Genomic DNA, 17,629 nt, shown 5'->3' with positions numbered 1-17,629 from the left:
TTTTAACCTTGTTAAGTAAATCAGACTGTCCCATAATCCTATCCTGGGATTTATATATGAATTGTTTAATATTTCTTTGAGTATATCTCTGAACTTTTCCTTTTTGTATGAAATTTACATTTCATAAAGCAAACAGTGTAATATTAAATTGTTCTTACATGTACCAGCTCTTTTCCTGAATCAAAGCCGATATTGATCATATTTTTGGCGATCTTGCCTCTTTCATTTAAAATATAACCAAACTCTTGACCTTGAACTGTCTGATTCAAAGCTGAATGCACACGTTGCACTTCCAGAGCTATCTGTACAGAATGCATAGTATGGCCCGCAGCCATGAGAACTGTGGTTAGATCCTCTGAGTTCCCCCAAGCTAAGGAGGGTCATACAAGGTCAGTACTTGGATGGGAAGCCTCTAAGAAACATCTGGGTGTTGGTGATTCAGTTGGTGGTCCTGTCCTTCCCTCTGGTCAGCACTGAACCAGTTCCCCAGCATGGCGCAGTGGTAACTCTCCCATTAGGGCAGTTGAGACACTGTCCCAGTGAGAGAGTAAACTCACCTGAATTCCAGTTCTTTCAGTCACTAGCAGCTATCTAGCGGATCCCTGTCGCTTTTCCCTGAAAGATTTTTGTGGAGGCTGATGCTCTAGTGCACTCCACCGTTGCCCATTCCTGTAAGGAGCCCCAGGGCTTCAGCGAACTTAACAGAAGAACTGAGCAGCCGTGGCATTGTTAATTAATGAGCTCATGGTGCCTGTGCTGAAACCACATACAGTGCCCTGCCTAAAACGGTGACATAGAACCACTACTTGGATGGCAGCATTTGGCCTTGGGGTGCTGCAGGTGCTATCTTTTGGATGAGATGTCAAATAGAGTCTGTGATTACTTGTGGTCGTTAATAAAATAATAATCATTGGTTTTTATCAGCTCCAACTCTGATGCGTAGGTTATAGGTCTGGGACAATGCAAAACAGAAATTGATAGGTGTAAATCAAAACTTTACATCAAATAGAATTAACCATATTGTATTTTCAGGTCTGATTTTAAAATGATTTCTCTTTAACTTAGTTATGTATTTGGATAGAGAAGAATCTCGATTAGAAGAGCTATTTATTAAATGTGCTCATTTATTTTTTTCACATGGAGCCAAACAGATGCTAGTAAAGTAGATGTCAGTTTCCTTTGGGCGAATGTATACTTTATATTTCATGGGATGAAGTGGAAACAGAAAACTTTCCATTAATAGAAATACATGTGCAGAAATCTCCTAAACGTCTAACATTTACTAGAGATGCTCAAACTAATAAACCAATCTCCCAGATTTGGAACTTTTTAACTTACTTTCAGATTTATATTTAAACTGAATGCCTGTATTTTGCTATGTGAAATGCTTTTATGAAAAACAGCAAATTCCTTATTGCTAATTTAGTTTATTCTCTCCATCCTGCTTCTGGAAAGTTCCTCTTTCTCATTTTAACATTAGGTAGTAATTAGTATTCAAGGGAAATTGGTTAAGTGCCTTTAGACCTGTGCCAATGCCAATGTCTTATTGGAAAATGTAATTGGGGACTCTGTGTATGTAATTAATTGAATTACAATTAAGAACTTTCATTAAGCAATATACTAGTACATTAAAGTAATAAGGAGACATTTTTGCAATGGCGTTAACCTTGTATTTTTGTTTTATTGAGGAAATACATATTTGCTTGCTCTTGAATATGTCATCTATTTAATATTGTAAGTAGCCATACTACAGCCGATACTTCTGTGGTATCTTTGAGATTAGCAGTCTGTCATTTTCACATGCCAGCTAATGCCTCGTGTTTTGAGTCAGACTCCATGCTTTGTTCCTGGAGGCCTTGTAGGCACATCACTAGAAGTGTCTAGACTTGTGCCTCCATTCTGATGTTTCTTTTACTGTTTTATCTTTTTCATCATTTGAAAATCAGTTCTTCTGATGATATACCTCATTCTGTTGTTCATCACCTGAACTAAGTGCAGTTATAATGCTAGTGAGAGTGATCTTCCCAAAGTAATCTCAGCTTTGCACATGAACAAAAACCTTACTTCTGTACTGATCTGTGGTGCAGGTGTTGTCTCTGTATTCTCCCTGGTGTTGTGGCACAGCACTGAGCAGCTCTGCCTCAGTTTCCCCAGTAGAGTCTTCAGCACTCTTTGGTTATGGAAGTGGCTTAGCTTTCTAGCCTAGTCACTGGGAGAGTTCAACCACCTGCTGGGGTGATGGAGTCCTCAGGTGAAAGTCCAATACGAACACAAACCGAAAGAACTTTTGGCTGTGCTGGGCTCTGTTTTCAGTCCCCTTCCTTTCTTGTGGACCCTAGCTGCATCAGCTTGTCTTAATGCCCACCAATGGGTTCCTGGTAATAAATCAGATAGTCTATATCATGCCTAGTTTCCACTGAGGCATGGAGACCTCAGCCTCCAGTCAGCTCCTGGGCCCAGCCAGGCTTCTCTCTCACCATCACACCAGTCTGCTCTTCATGGTCCTCCCCAGCTAAGCTGTGCTCCCTCTTCTTCCAGGCCAGACACCTGGCACAGGTATAGCGGCGCTCCTAAGCACTAGTGCCCTACAATAATGAGAAAAATGAACCCAGCTCCTAAGAGATTATCTGAGGTCTGTCTCAGACCTCATGGTTCTTCCTGAGGGAAAAGCCACCTCCAGGGCTCTCAGACACACAACCCCTAAGGCAATGGTGGAATTTTTTCTGCTCTCATGTATATAATTTGTGCATGTTATTGTGACATTTGGCCTGGCTCCTAAGAAGCAGCAGACCCCTTTTTGTCTGGCTCATGAATAACTGTGTCCCCACTGTGGGTGTGTCAGATCAGAATAAACAGCAAAGAATCCTGTGGCACCTTATAGACTAACAGACGTTTTGGAGCATGAGCTTTCGTGGGTGAATACCCACTTCGTCAGATGCATGTAGTGGAAATTTCCAGGGGCAGGTGTATATATATGCTAGCAAGCAAGCTAGAGATAACAAGGTTAGTTCAATCAGGGAGGATGAGGCCCTGTTCTAGCAGCTGAGGTGTGAATGGCTTGCCAACTACAGAACCAGTTTCTCCTCTCTCTTGGTTTTCACACCTCAGATGCTTTTACATTCAAAAACTACATTGTGATCTCCATTTCAAACACCCGACAGGCCTGTAAATATTTGACAGGTTTACTCACAGCTGCTTGTGTGTGGCAAGTATCTCTTATGATGGTGTCTCCAGTCAGTGCTTGGAGATGATTCTTTCCTCTGTTGTTGAATTCTCTTGGTCTCTTCAACATTCTGATAAAGCTGCAGGTATAGAGCCAATAATATGCCAAGTTCTGTAGTCAGGATTTTTCTGGGCAGGACGTTTATCTCTGCTGTTACTGATCTTATTGCTATTATCCAGTGCACCCTCGGGGTTGCTAATGTCTTGCCATCTTTAATAGATGATCTGTTCTGATGGTGGAATTCCTGGCTTCTCTCCCATGATCAGCAACTAGAGAAATTTGACAAACCTTAAACTGTCCTCTTCACATAGCCAAATAAAACAAGATTAGGAGAGGTGGTTCTGTTTTACAGAGGCTCTGAAATATTTCCAATATAAAATCCCCCAGTTTAATCATTTAAACTTTGTCAAAGTATTGAGATTTTAAATTCTAATGAAAATATTATCCCTGAATCTGATTTAATAACACTACTAACATGCCCTTCTATACAGACTTTTCATCTGAGGATCTGATATATGAGTAAGTTCAGCCTCATAATACCCCTCTGAGATAGACAATTATTATATCCATTTTACAAATGAGTAAACACAGATTGAGAGGCTATGACTTGTGGAAAGCCACCCATTGAAACTGGGAACAGAAGATTAATACTCTACAAGGCTGTTTTGTAAGTCTTAATTATAGAATCATAGAAATGTTGGGCTGGAAAGGACCTCGAGAGGTCATCTAGTCCATTCCCATGCGCTGATCAGGACCAAGTGAACCTAGACCATCCCCGACAAGGATTTGTCTAACCTGCAGATCATGCCCATTACTTCTTGTCCTGCTTTCAGTGGACATAAAGAACAATTGATACACTCTACTTTAAAACACCTCTTAACAGTCTCCAAAAACACGTTATCAGCCTCTCCCCCCCCCCAGTCATCTTTCTCAAGTCTAAACATGTCCAGTTTTTTTAACCTTAATTAGTTAATATTTATAAAGTACTTTAAGAAATCTTTGATTAAAGATTCTAGGGGAGATCAGTATTTCATTTTTGTTACTACAAAATTTCTGAGTAGGTACCAGATTAGTTTGGCTATTAGTCCACACATTTCACCTTTAGTATGACATCATCCTCATGAACCAATTACTTGAAGTATTAAACTTAGGGAAACATAGGACTGTCTTCACCCACCAGCAGAATGCAGCCACCTCTTGAGTAGAACATAACAAATAGCTAACTGTGAATTGTAAAATTACCCAACATCGTAGGTTAGGTAGTGCAGCCCTTTGAGGTAATGCTGTACCTGTATGAAAACTGCAGTAGGCAAAATATTAGTTACCTCCCCAGCTGCAGTCCAGACCTAACATGGAATATAACCAGGACACTGGGTTAACACCTCTGCACCTTCCACAGGTGGTCAGGATCTGTGCTTTATTCATTCCGAATGAAGAATGCCAGTACTGAATCACCAGCACAATTTCCTATGCCCTCTAAGTATTCCTTGGAGAGTTCTTATTCCAGTACTCACCCAGGCAGGCCATGCTTAGCTAGAAATCTGATACAAGGTGATATGGCTGCAGGCTATATTATAGCAATATTCTGTGGATTGTATCATAACGCTGCACACAGTTGGATGTTAAAGCACAGTTGGGTAACTGAAGGAATTCATGGCAGCCCTACATTGGCATTTCCGTAATTTTATGTGTTGAACTCTGTCCTTTAACTTCTATTCCTAGTCAGTTTTCTTTTGATCCTAAGGGAACCCATTCCATTATAGTCCTTGCTTTCCTTCCAGGCACCTCTATGCCACAGTGTTTCAAAATGCTTTTAAGTGCACCAAAAGTTTGTCATATCTCAGTGTATCTTTGAAATACTGCACCATGAGTGTTTGACATGATACATTATGATAATCCATAGAATAGAGACATTAACACAAGGGTCTTTGACAAAATACATTGTAATGTGTCTGAAGGAGCCATTACAATTTATCTTGTCATTCTGTAGTGTGGAGTGGTTACAATGTTCACATGGGTATGCACAAATTCACATGCTGATATACGCCATTTTATTGGAGTTAAAAAAAACATCCAAATGGGATGGTCCAGTCTGCAGATTTAAAAAAACCCTCTAGATTGTAATGCCAGGTAGCTGTTTTGTGAGTTGCTGAGGTGCACGCAAGTCTAATCCTTTCTCTCGTGGAGAAAATAGTTGGAAAGGTGGTTGTTAGGCTGATATCTTTGGAACATGATTTTTCCACTGTATACTTTCAAGCATTTAGCTGTAGGCACTTAAGTTCTCTGAACACAGAGGTGAGCATATGTACTGTCGACAAGAAAATCTGTGTGAGAATTCATAAACTGAAAGGGGAAATTTTTTGCAAGTGGGAAAAATTGAGTGTTGAGTTTTTATTGTTTCCCTCTAACTTTACACTGCTCCTCTCCATGGCTGTGATAGCAGCACCTGCTGAGACAGATAGGATACAGTTCTGAAACTCCAAATCATCTCCATTAAAAGGAAGCCTGCTTCTGCATCAGTAGTGTGTATGTGACTCAAGTGCCAGGGTTTTCCTCTCCCTGGTAACTGTTGTCCTTTCTGAAAAGCAAGAACTCCGCTTATTACCAGATTCTAGATATGGAAACTCTCTGGAGTGTCACTGTAAGTTGAAATCCCCAAATGGGATATAAATTTACACCACTGGAGTGTAGAAGGTCAATGCAGGAAGCATTTGTGTGTTGAGTCAGATTTAATATATAGAAATTGACAGGCCTTTTGCTGGTTATACTGTATTGTTAAGATTCTATTGTCTCATCTGCCCATTGTTAAAATCTCAGCAAAATGTAAGTTTTCATTAATCTCCCACAGCAAATTTAGGACTGTGAACTGGCAGTTGTTTCAGCTCTTAGGACTACATTAGCTGGTGTGTTAAACAAAATGTGTCATTCTTCAGTATCTTCTGCAGGAAGTTAAATCAATTTTCAACCATATTTATGCACCACTTTATCTAAAAGCATCTGAATTATCATTTACAGCTAAGATGAAATTACTCTGTAAAAAATTGTCACATTATAGTAATTTTTAAATTGATATTAATCCAACATCATAAAATGTAAAAATCTTAAGGGTTTTTTTTTTCAGTAATTGGCATTTTGGCTTAATAAGATGTTACCTTGTCTACAGTAGTAATAAGAATACTAATCAGTAGTGTCTGCTTTTTATCTTAGAGCTGAGTATAAGAAACAAGATACCGCTCACGTTAAGAATAATAAAGTTTTAGTAGGTGAAGGGGGAAATATAAAGATGTTAATGCTACAGTTAAATCCCACTGTGGGGAAAAATATACACCTCTACCTCAATACAAGGCTGTCCTCCGAAGCCAAAAAATCTTACCGCATTATAGGTGAAACCATGTTATATCGAACTTGCTTTGATACACCAGTGTGTGCAGTGCCTCCCCTCCCCCCCGGAGCACTGCTTTACTGCATTACATCAGAATTTGTGTTATATTGGGTCGCATTATCTAAGGGTAGAGGTGTAGTAAAAAGGAGATATTGATAGATACATCCAAATGCTTGTTGTATCTATAAGTCACTGGTAAAATATGATAATGGCAGACCTGGCTGGTAATTTTTCAGTGAAACATATTTTTGTTGAAAAATGCTGATTTGCTTAAATAAAAAATTCTTGTGGAGAAAGGGTCAGTTTTGATAAATTCCTCAACTCTCACAAATTTGGAGGAAAAAAATTAAACTTGTCAGAACGTCCCGTTTTTATATTTTTGAAAGAAATTTAAGTGGTCAAAATCAAAATAAAATGTTTCAAAATTATCTAAACAATACATTTTAGTTGACCCAAACTGAATTTTTTTTTTTAAAGATTTTCAAAGATTTTGCAATGTTGACATTTTGTTCCCAGTTCGGGTGGGGAAAACATTTCTGAAATTTTGAATGTATTAATAGTATGGGAAAATAGTTTCTTACCCACCTTTAGATAAGAGCTACTTCAGCCATCTCCATTTAACAGAGCTCCTACTAGCTTAATCATTGACACTCTCTTTTGGCAAAACTGTTCTTGGAACTACAGCTGACTTGGGCAGAGTCTCTATAGTTACTGCACATAGGGCATTCACAAATTGACTCCAACCAGTCGCTGTGGGATATCTGTGAGTTAGCAAAGTCTGTTCTAGGATGTGGCCACATCTCACTAGAATCCATCATCAGGATTTTCCACAGATTTTATGTGGCACCCTGATTTTTTTTTTAATATCTTAAGCTTATAGTGAATGAAGAATTTTGCTTTAGATCTGACACTAAGAATTTACTTCTAACCTCTGATGCATGGGCACTGATATGTATTTCCTTTAAAAAAAAAAAAAAAAATCAGCTGGCATGACTGCCTACGGCTGACCAAACAATACATTTGTAATTGCAAAAGAGACAATAATATTTGTTTTCTAGTTTAATTATTTGTGCCACATTTTAAGCCTTTTATTTTTTTTGGCAGGTTCAAGAGGAGAAGAGATCTCAGAGGAAGATCCTCAGATCGATATAGCTACAGTTCAAGATATGCTTAGTAGCCACCATTACAAGTCCTTCAAAGTCAGCATGATCCATAGGCTTCGGTTCACAACTGATGTTCAATTAGGTAAATCAATTTATACTGTAAGGCCAAGAAAAGTAGAGCAGTTCAAAACTTCAGCCACCTCAAATAGTTATCTGCCCACATAGGTGCAGTAAAAATGCCCAATCACCACATTGTCTAATTGACCATACAGTATAGTGTTTAATATTGCTACTAATTGTTTACTGTCAAAAAGTCCAAGTTAATGTAATAAAACCCTCATAAACTGTGTAAAATGGAATTAAATTATAGGTTTTTGATCATTCTTCCCCACTTGTCAATCTGTGCTTCAGAGAAGTACAGTAAAAGGCATCTCTTCTCTCAAAATAAATATGAACTATATCTCATTTCTTAGCACATCAGTTGACAATATTTAAGTATTTGTGTTTTCAATCAGCTAGCACATATTCCCTGTCTAAGAAGGCCATTATTTAGTGACTCTTTTGTCTGTGCTTTCCAAAGCAGAGGTTTTTGCTGACTAAACATGCAGATTAATGTTCAAATCAGTCCATGCTAAATTAGGGAATTTTTTATAAAACCAATAGATTCTAATGGTGTTAATGGAATGGTGGAGTGGAACAGAATATAGCTAGTGTTCTGTAAGGGGTTTAACATTAGCCTTTCTAGCTTTCTCAATGTTCTACAAAACCTGAAGGCTAAAAGATGACAGGATTTTAATAAAAAAGCTATTTACTAATTTTTAACAATAATAGGGCTTTTATAGTCTCCGGTTTAAATTGTGGAAATTTGATTTAATGGTACATGTATAAGTGAACTATAATACACTCACAAATACTTTGTTAAAAATTACTCAGTACTAAAATATTAAATGCTTACAAAATATTTTTCTGTATTATTTAGTAGAATATTTATAAATTTGAAAATTTCTCCAGTATTTATTACCGTTAGTCTCTTTGTTACTCCAATTCTGAACGTGTAAAAAAAATGATATTCTCCTGCAAATATGTACATTGGAAGCTTTTTCAGTTTATTTTGAACTGTCTTGTTAGGGAAGGATTTATATGCTGGGGTTGAAGTAGAACAGTGTTAGGCATGTTTTCTGCTCTTGAGTAAACTATCTGGGTGTGATCATTTGCTTTCAGTGAAGTTTGACTTGCTGTGTCTGGAAGCTGTCAGAAATGAGAGCTTGAAAAGGTCATGACAGATCACTAAAGATAAATGGTTAAGGGAGAAGAGCTGTTACAGGAAACAAATGGCCAAAGTTGTTAGTGAAGGGGCTGGTGTAGTGAAGGTGTATGGACCATAAACTTTCCTTACTCACCTTCTGTAACACCCTGTGCATGTGTCTATTTTTGATGGCTGCACAAATTGCAGTATGTGTTTATATTCTGATTACGTACAAAACAAAAACCCAGTGAGGTGTTCAAGGCATGAACAAATGGAAAATATCAAAAACTCCAAAGTAAGGTCATAAGAACTATATGTATGTGGAATTTCTCCTACTGGAAACTTTTTTGTTGTTCATGTGTCAGTGCTTTCAAACATAAACATTAAGGGTCAGTGCTGTTTAGAACTAATGGGAGTTAAATATGTTAATCCTCTTGCAGTGTGGTGGCAGAATAGACTCCACTGAATGTGAAATGTCAGAGCCAATACATATATTAGTTTATATTTATGGATTTTAGGGCTTTCAGTGCCAAATAGCATGTGGATGGTCAGCGTTTTTATTTATCAGTCATATTATATATTAGCAGTAGTTAAGTGACAGTTTTCATGGAAAAACCTGTTTCCTGAGGGAACTGAGAATCTGAAGTCATTAGATGACATCGTTTATTGATTGCATTGATTACTCTGTGTACTGCAAGAATATACATGCTGGCCAGGAAACATTGGGCTGTACAGTGACCACACTTAAAAACATCCTTCAAGATTGAGTAGAAGTACCAATTCCACCAGTGTTCCATTTTAAGTTAGGAAATCTTCCTCGAACTGGGAGAACCTTTCTAAGGGGAAGGTATTTTTATGTGCAACAGGGCCCCAACAGTAATGCAGAAAAATCTTAGCACAATTTTACATTTGTTCTGTTAAATTTGCTAAAGATAGCGAATGTCTCTCTTGTTGGCTGGTTGGTTGGTTTTAGATAATAGTGTAAGTGTCCCCGTAGTTTTTCTCCCAGATGGTGGGAGACCCTGGCCTCACCCAGTTATGTTCACTGGGTAATTTAGATACTGGCCCCAGTTACTTATTTCTTATGAGGAGGATCTCACCCTTTGCGGTTTTCTTAAGTCTCTTCTGATATGGGAATCAAAAGGAAAGGTAAATGTCCTAGCACACTCAAAAATAGTTTTTTTCCCCAGAGTCAGCTCAAAGGGAAAAAAGCCAACAGTTCCATTTTACTCTGGGGCTGTCTGTGTAGCAGTTTTCAAGGAGTCTTTCTGGCTGGGCTGTTGAATCAGGTTTGCTCTGTCAGGCCTACCCTGGGGGATCGCTGCACTCCGTGTAGAAGTGGAGCAGAGAGATCCTGAGTGCGGGCATGGCTACACTGGAGAGTTGCAGCGCTGGTGGTGGGTTTACAGCACTGCAACTTACTCTGTGTCCACACTTGCAAGGCACAGCCAGCGCTGCAACTCCCTGGCTGCAGCGCTGGCTGTACACCTGGTCTGCTGGAGCTGTAACGATTGCAGCGCTGGTGATGCAGAGCTTGCTTGTCAAGTGTGGCCACTAAAAGCGCTTTTATTGGCCCCAGGGTATTAGGAGGTATCCAGAATACCTTTTCAGCCAGTCTGCTCATCAGTTCGCATGCTACTGCCTGGGCTCAGGTGACCCCACCTTTAAATGCCTCAGGAATTTTAAAAATCCCCTTCGCTGTTTGCTCAGCAGGTGTGGAGTGCAATCAATCAATCAATCAGTAACCATGCCTCCACGTGCCAAACGAGCCCCAGCATGGAGCACTGGCGAGTTGCTGGACCTCATCATGTTTTTGGTGGGGAAGCTGTGCGTCACACCTGCGCTCCAGCCATAGAATTATGAAACTATGGGCAGATATTCAAAGTCCATGCTGGAAAGGGCCAATGGAGCGGGATGCGGTGCAGTGCAGTGTTTAAAGTAAAGGACTGCAGAGTGCCTATTGCAAAGCCCTCTGAGGGAAACTGCCGCTCAGGTGCTGCCCCCACTGACCTGCCGTTTTTACAAGGAGCTGGACGTGATACTTGTGGGTGGACCCCACTGCCAATCCTAGGACCACGATGGACAGTTCAGAGCAGGGTGAGGAGAGGAGGTGGGGGGGGGGACGAGAGTGAGAAGTACTGGGGTGGGGGGAGACACCCTGGAGTCCAGGAGCTGCAGCCAGGAGCTCTTCTCAAGCCAGGAAGAAGCTAGCCAGTCGCAGCAGCTGAAACTTGTTGGTGAAGAAGAAGCAGAGGAGCGGTGTTCCGGTAAGCAGCTTTTATTTTCAGAATGGAAATGTTTCGGGAGAGGAAGGGGGTTATGGCTGTATGCATGCATGCCTAGGTGTGGAATAGCCTATTGATGTGGTGTATCACGTCTCGGTTAATCGGCGTCTGTAATCTCTTCAAAAAGTTTCAGCCAGAGCTGTGGCAATGCACTTGCACAAGTTTATAGGGAGAGCCACTTGTCGTCCTTGTCCAGTCTGGCTAACACTCCCCGCCACTGTGCCGTGAGGGGTGGGGGGACCATTGCCGCACACAGGCAAGCTGCATGAGGAACCATGGCGGAATCCACATTGCTGTAGAAGACCCTCCTGCCTTCCCAGGTAACCCTCCTGCTCTTCCCAGGTAACCCGCAGCAGCGAGATAATTCTGGCAGATTAACCCTGTGTAAAATGTAGGAATAGTGTTCAGTGCAGTTCCCACCACACTGCTCTCTGCCTTCCCCAATGCACAGAAACCCTAGTGCAAGCCCTGACCAGCAGTTCCCCTTCCCAGGTGAGCCGCGGCAGTGGAGAGCACTCATTTCCCATTACTCACCATGTCTTTGCTGCTTTGTGGGCTCTGTGCTGTGCTTGCTATGTGTAAAGTATGGTACAATGGAGCTAAAAACTCTTCACTGTGATTATACACAATGCAGCCTCTGTAATAAATGTTTCCATTTTTTGTTTTTTTTTGTTGATCTAGGTCCAGATTGGAGAATCTATCTAAGGGTTATTAACAGTAACCAATGGCTCCTATTCACGGGATACGGCTAATAAAGGCTACAAAACCTGAGGAGGAAAACTAAGAAAAGCAAAGAAGATGCTGGATCATAGTTATTCGATCTTCTGCCAGGTATGCTTGCGTAATTGAAGAGTGCTAGTTCACGATCTGGGTAGATAGAATAGATATTCGGTCATCAGTAGATAGGAATTACTTAGCGTGAAGTTCAGTGGAGAACAGTGAAATGGGCTTATAGAGATGAGGAAAAGGCTTACAAGCGATGTCTGATGAGTCTCTTCCTCTGCTGCCCAAACGACTCGCTCTAGACCACGGTCAGCTACGTTCAGTGCCACTCTCAGCAGCTAGACCTCAAGTATCTTACCTGCTGCTTCTCCTCCTCACCCCCTCTCTCTCCAAACTCTCTCCTTTGTCGACCTGCCACATGCTCGCTCCAAAACCCGCTTCTCCAGTCAAATACCAGTTCTTATCACCACCAGTCCCCATACCACCCTGTCAGACGTTCACGCTACCAGCCCTGAGCAACTACGCACCCCTTACCCCTCCTGCACTCAACCCCTATCACCATGTCAGCATTTCATCCTGAAGTTGCAGCAGTCATTGCACAGCATCCAGGCAGATATATTCAACCTTGACGTGTACAGTTTCACCACCCTACCCCCCTGCCCTTTTACTTACTTTTCTTTTCAATAAAATGATTTCTTGGCTTTTACACAGTTGTTTATTATTGCAGAAAGTTGAGGATACGTACCCAGGTAAAAACAGGCCACTGCAAATCATTGTAACCACTGCACTTTCACTCCCATGCAAGCATCAACATATACTATGTTGGCTTTCAGCCTCAAATTGCTCCCTTAGGCATCCCTAATCCTGCTAGTCCTGTGCTGGGCCCCTCTAGTAGCCCTGCTCTCTGCTGTGCAAATTCAGATCCTGGCGTTGAACCTCGGAGGTCCATGCCTGACTGAATCTTTCACCCTTTCCCTTCACAAATTTAATGGAGGTACCTAGCACGCGATATAACCGCAGGGATGCTTGCTCCCCCAAGTCTAGTCCCATAAAGGATTCTCCAGCGTCCTTTAAACCGGCCGCAAAGCACACTCGTAGAGTCATTCTGGCACCGGCTCAGCCTGTAGTTGCAACTGCCGGTCTTGCCCTGTCAAGCTTCGCTGTATACGGTTTCATGAGCCAAGGCATTAACGGTGTAAGCGGGGTCTCCAAGGATCACAAATGGGCATTTCGACGTATCCCCTACTGTGCTTCCGGGTGGGGGAAAAAAGTCCCTGCCTCTTCCGAAAGGTGCAATGCCCTCTCCAGGCCAGCCCTGTTTAAATGTCAGAAGGCCACGGTGAATCCACAAAGCGCCGTGGTGAGGAAACCATAAGAAATACCCCTGCCGATTAATGTACTCGGATGCCGGGTGGCGGTAGGTGCCAGAAGAATAGGGAATATTGCGTCCCATCTATCACCCCTACACAGTTAGCGAAACCCATTTGTGCAAAGCATCCAGAATGTCCTGCACGTGCCCTAGATCACGGTTCTTCTAGCAGGATGCGATTAAATGCCCTGCAACTTGCTATCAAACGATTCAAGGGTCGACTTTTCCACTCCAAAACTGGTTCCGGACCAATCGGTAGCTGTCGGAGTTGCCAGCAGCTTCCAGATTGCAATAGCCACCCACTTCTCCACTGACAGGGCAGTCTCAATCTACTGTGTCCTTGCGCCGCAGGGGGTGGGGGCGATGCTCCTCACACAGTCCCATGAATAGTGGCTATTTTTCATCCAAGTTCTGCAGCTACTGCTCGTCAGCCCAGACTTGCAGGACGTCGATGTGATCCCACCACTCAGTGCTTGTTTCCTGAGCCCAAAGGCGGCGTTCCACTGTGCTGAGCATGTCCGTTACTGCCACAAGCAATTTAGTGTCACATGCGTCAGGCGACTCGATATCATCGTCGGAATCCTCACTGTCACTTTGGAGCTGAAGGAATAGCTCAACTGCCAAACGTGATGTGCTGGCGAAATTCATCAGCAAAGTCCTCAGCAGCTCGGGCTCCATTTCCCACATAAATCGCACTGCACAGAGACTCACAATGGCGCCAAACTGCTGGGATGTGAAGCGATGCACCACGGGATGTTGGGACAGGAAGTGGAATGACCTGCACCCTTCCATCCCCTTCCCACAACCCATGGCGCCAAAATGGGACTAGGTGCTCTGTGGGATAGCTTCCCACAATGCACCACTCCCAACAGCGCTGCAAATGCTGCAAATGTGGCCACACTGCAGCGCTGGTAGCTGTCAGTGTGGCCACACTGCAGCGCTGTCCCTACGCAGCTGTACAAACACAGCTGTAATTCCCAGCGCTGCACACCTCCAAGTGTAGCCATACCCTGAGAGTCCATCCTGTGGCTTCAGGAGTCACTTCAGCACTTTCCTGCTCAGGGTGATCTCTTCCTCTAGCTGACTGCAGTTACCTCCCTTTTAAAGGCCTCCTCCCTACCATACCTGGTTAACAGGGTCAGAGGGGCAGGGCTAGCCATGCACACAAGGCCTGTCTGGCACCTTCCTTAGCAATGTGGGGTCTATACACCCTGTCACAAATAGGTTCTATGCGTTTGCATATAGTGTAATACCTGCTCTGCTGAAAAAGTTTATGAAATTTGGCTATGGAGTAATGCCCGTGTCTAAAATTGCATAGCTTTATATTTGTAATAATGTACTTGTCAATAAGTCCATTTTTTTTTACTATAACTGCCTGTACAAAGCCATCAGTAAGGAAATAAACATTTTAAAGGAGCAGATTTGATTGTGTAAAGCAGGGTGGCCAATAGTGGTACTATAAGCCAGTGGTTCTCAACCAAGGGTCTGGAGAGTCACGAGCAGGTTTCAGGGGGGCCGCCAATCAGGGCCAGCATTAGACTCGCAGCAGCCCAGGGCAGAAAGTCAAAGCCCCACTGCATGGGGCTGAAGCCCAGGGCCCTGAACCCGGTCACCCGGGGCAGAAGCCAAAGCCTGAGCAATGTAGCTTTGTGGGGGGGCCCCTGTGGCTTGGGGCCATGGGCCTTTGCCCTGCTTGCTACGCATAATGCCAGCCCTGACTTTTACATACAGAAAAACACTTCTTGTGGCACAGGTGGGCCATGGAGTTTTTATAGCATGTTGGAGGGGCCTCAGAAAGAAAAAAGTTGAGAACCTCTGCTATAAGCTACGTTTTGTAAGTATCTGTGTATTCTTCCCTTTGATTTTCTGAGAAACGCTGCACCTTGTAAGACCGGTGAGAGAATCTGGTTCTGGGTTTATCCAGAGAGCTGAGAGGAATGCCCAGGAGTGTATACACCTTCATGTAATTCTTACTGATGCTAAAAGGAGTTATAGAGGGAAGAAATGACCGCTCTGTGGCTGACCTTTTATTAGAGCTGAAAGCTTTAGTCACAGCAGTCACAGGGTCTGGGGTTTTATGATTAACTTGTGTCACATCATAATGCACATGTACTGTATTGTCAACATTTCTACTCAGTTTCCAGCATGCAGTAAGGAAAAGATGTATTTATTTGTGCACTATGTTATCAAAACTAAAGGAGGGATATTGATTTGAAAAATTATTGGTGGCAAAGTATGTTATTAAAATGTCCCATTCCAAATCCTAGCACAGAAAACAGCAAGAACACAACGGTAGTGCTGGGTTGTTGTATCTGTACCATTTGTTTTGATAAAATAGCTACATGAAAGGAATAATACATTTAACTTGATTGTGAATGTGACTAATTCAGAGAGTAAAGCAGAAACTGCGTAAGCTTTATGAACTAGCTAATACTCCATGGATTTTGGGTTCAAATACATGCATATTGGAGCACAGTAACACACAAACAGACAGCATTGACAAAGAATGTGCTCTTGTGGATGTGTGCAGGCTAAAGCAAATGATGCCGAGATGCAGAAATAATAGATGAAGGATACAGCAACAATTTGCAGATAAAAATAATAGAAGTTAAAGTGTATTTTACATGATAAAGGAAAGATGAAAGAGGAGGAAAGTCTGTTACATCTGAGATGGTTACAAAATCCATGGGTTGTGAAGTAGCCTCTGCTGAAAAGATTGATGCAATGGGGAGTGACCTTGGCTTGGAGCAGGAGCTGGTGATGTATGTATGAGCATCTCTCTGCTAAATGGACCCAGATTTGTAGCACTAATATACATGGAAGCCCAGAACCAAACTCAGTATGGCAATAAATCAACAGCCACTTTGGGTGTCGTTTCTGGTTTATATTCCACTATTGTTCTATCACTTTAATTCATGTCACTATCATCTGTTCATCTGGAACAGTTTTATATAATTTTCCAGTGGAGTTACCTGACACATCCTATCAAATTAACAATCTACATTAACAATATTGACTCTGTGAATTCTGCAGTTGAAGGACCACAGAATGAAATTTTTAAAAGCTGTTTCCAGTAGCGACGATATTTTGTTTGCTTTAGGCAAGGAGGAAGAAAAGGATTTGTACATTTATTTTGTAGAACTTGTCTTGACTTTTTCAAGCATAAAAATAAAAACTCTCTCCTCAACTTCAAATATAATTTTCTTTGAGAAGCAGAAAATGTCTAGATTTTGGCCAATTATTGATTACACTGAAATAAAAAATAAAACTGGGTTATAAAATTTTTCTGGAGTGAAATCTTCTGATAAAGTGGATCTCCTGATATAGCTTCAGTCTGCTCACGATATCTAGATCTAACACTTCTAGCATCAATTAAATTCTTGACACTCTGCCTAATTGAAATATGGTATCTCTGATGTGAGGGATGTTGTTTAAGGACAAATTGATGCATTTGCTAAATCAAAAAGTAAGAATTGTTTGTGGCACTCTATAAACCATATTGTGATGACCAGGGTTAAAACAAAGGACCATAGGAACATGCATGCTCTGGGCATCTGCCTTTTGCTGTCTGTGCATTTTGGTTTTATAATTGAATAAAGTACAAATGAAACAGATTTTTATGTATCAATTGGGGTTTCATTTTTGAGAGGGGAGAGGCAGAGGTTTTAGATAGATAGATGTAAGCTACCATCATATTTTTCTTTTATTATCTCCTGTTTAAATAAGTTTTCCTTACACTCCAGCCAAACCTGGCATAGCATTTTCCAAAGTATCTGAACAAAAGGCCTTGGAAGGGAAACGTTTATCTCTGCGAGTTTCCCAGAGAAGCAACAGCAACATGTTGTTATTTTAACTACTTTTTATTCGCTTGCTCCATTTTCCCTATTTCATTGTGACCTTGACCTGTAAGTCATGACCTAAAAATGTAATTACTTTTAAGGCTCCACACAGGTCTCACTATGAAAGGGATCCTGAGAGGCTTGTTCAGTCATGTCAACAGAGACTTGTAATTGTAAACTAAACAATGAGCTCCTGTACTCTTCGGTGCAGCACAGCAAGGCTGTTGCTTGGTAATTCTGTGATAAAGACTGCCATAAATTCCAGTATATATTGCAGGGTAGATTCCAGCACAGTGTTAACTCTCCTTGCTCCGTCTTTCACAAGTTCAGAAATAAAATTGGAAGTGATGATATAGTTAACATTTTCTACAGTCACTCTCAGGATTTGTCTGTTATAGGATTCTCTCTGTTCCATGTTCTTCCCCTGAAGTGTTAATGTGCTGTGTGTGTATCCGGTTC

General features: G+C 41.6%; 1 protein-coding gene across 6 annotated transcripts in view; it reads left to right on the top strand.

Annotated features, from left to right (window-relative positions):
- Positions 1-17,629, top strand: part of MAPKAP1 (MAPK associated protein 1) — a 174,561-nt gene that overhangs the window by 140,310 nt on the left and 16,622 nt on the right. For all 6 annotated transcript variants that reach the window (XM_075060430.1, XM_075060426.1, XM_075060431.1 and 3 more), the window contains one exon: positions 7,710-7,850. In XM_075060430.1, the coding sequence (XP_074916531.1) occupies positions 7,710-7,850 (141 nt within the window). The remainder of the gene's footprint in view (positions 1-7,709; positions 7,851-17,629) is intronic.

The sequence above is a fragment of the Chelonoidis abingdonii genome, chromosome 24 (genome assembly GCF_003597395.2).
Source record: "Chelonoidis abingdonii isolate Lonesome George chromosome 24, CheloAbing_2.0, whole genome shotgun sequence".
Taxonomy (NCBI): Eukaryota; Metazoa; Chordata; order Testudines; family Testudinidae; genus Chelonoidis; species Chelonoidis abingdonii.
Note: the sequence above shows the minus strand (reverse complement) of the source record. Positions and strands in the feature narration are given on the sequence as shown.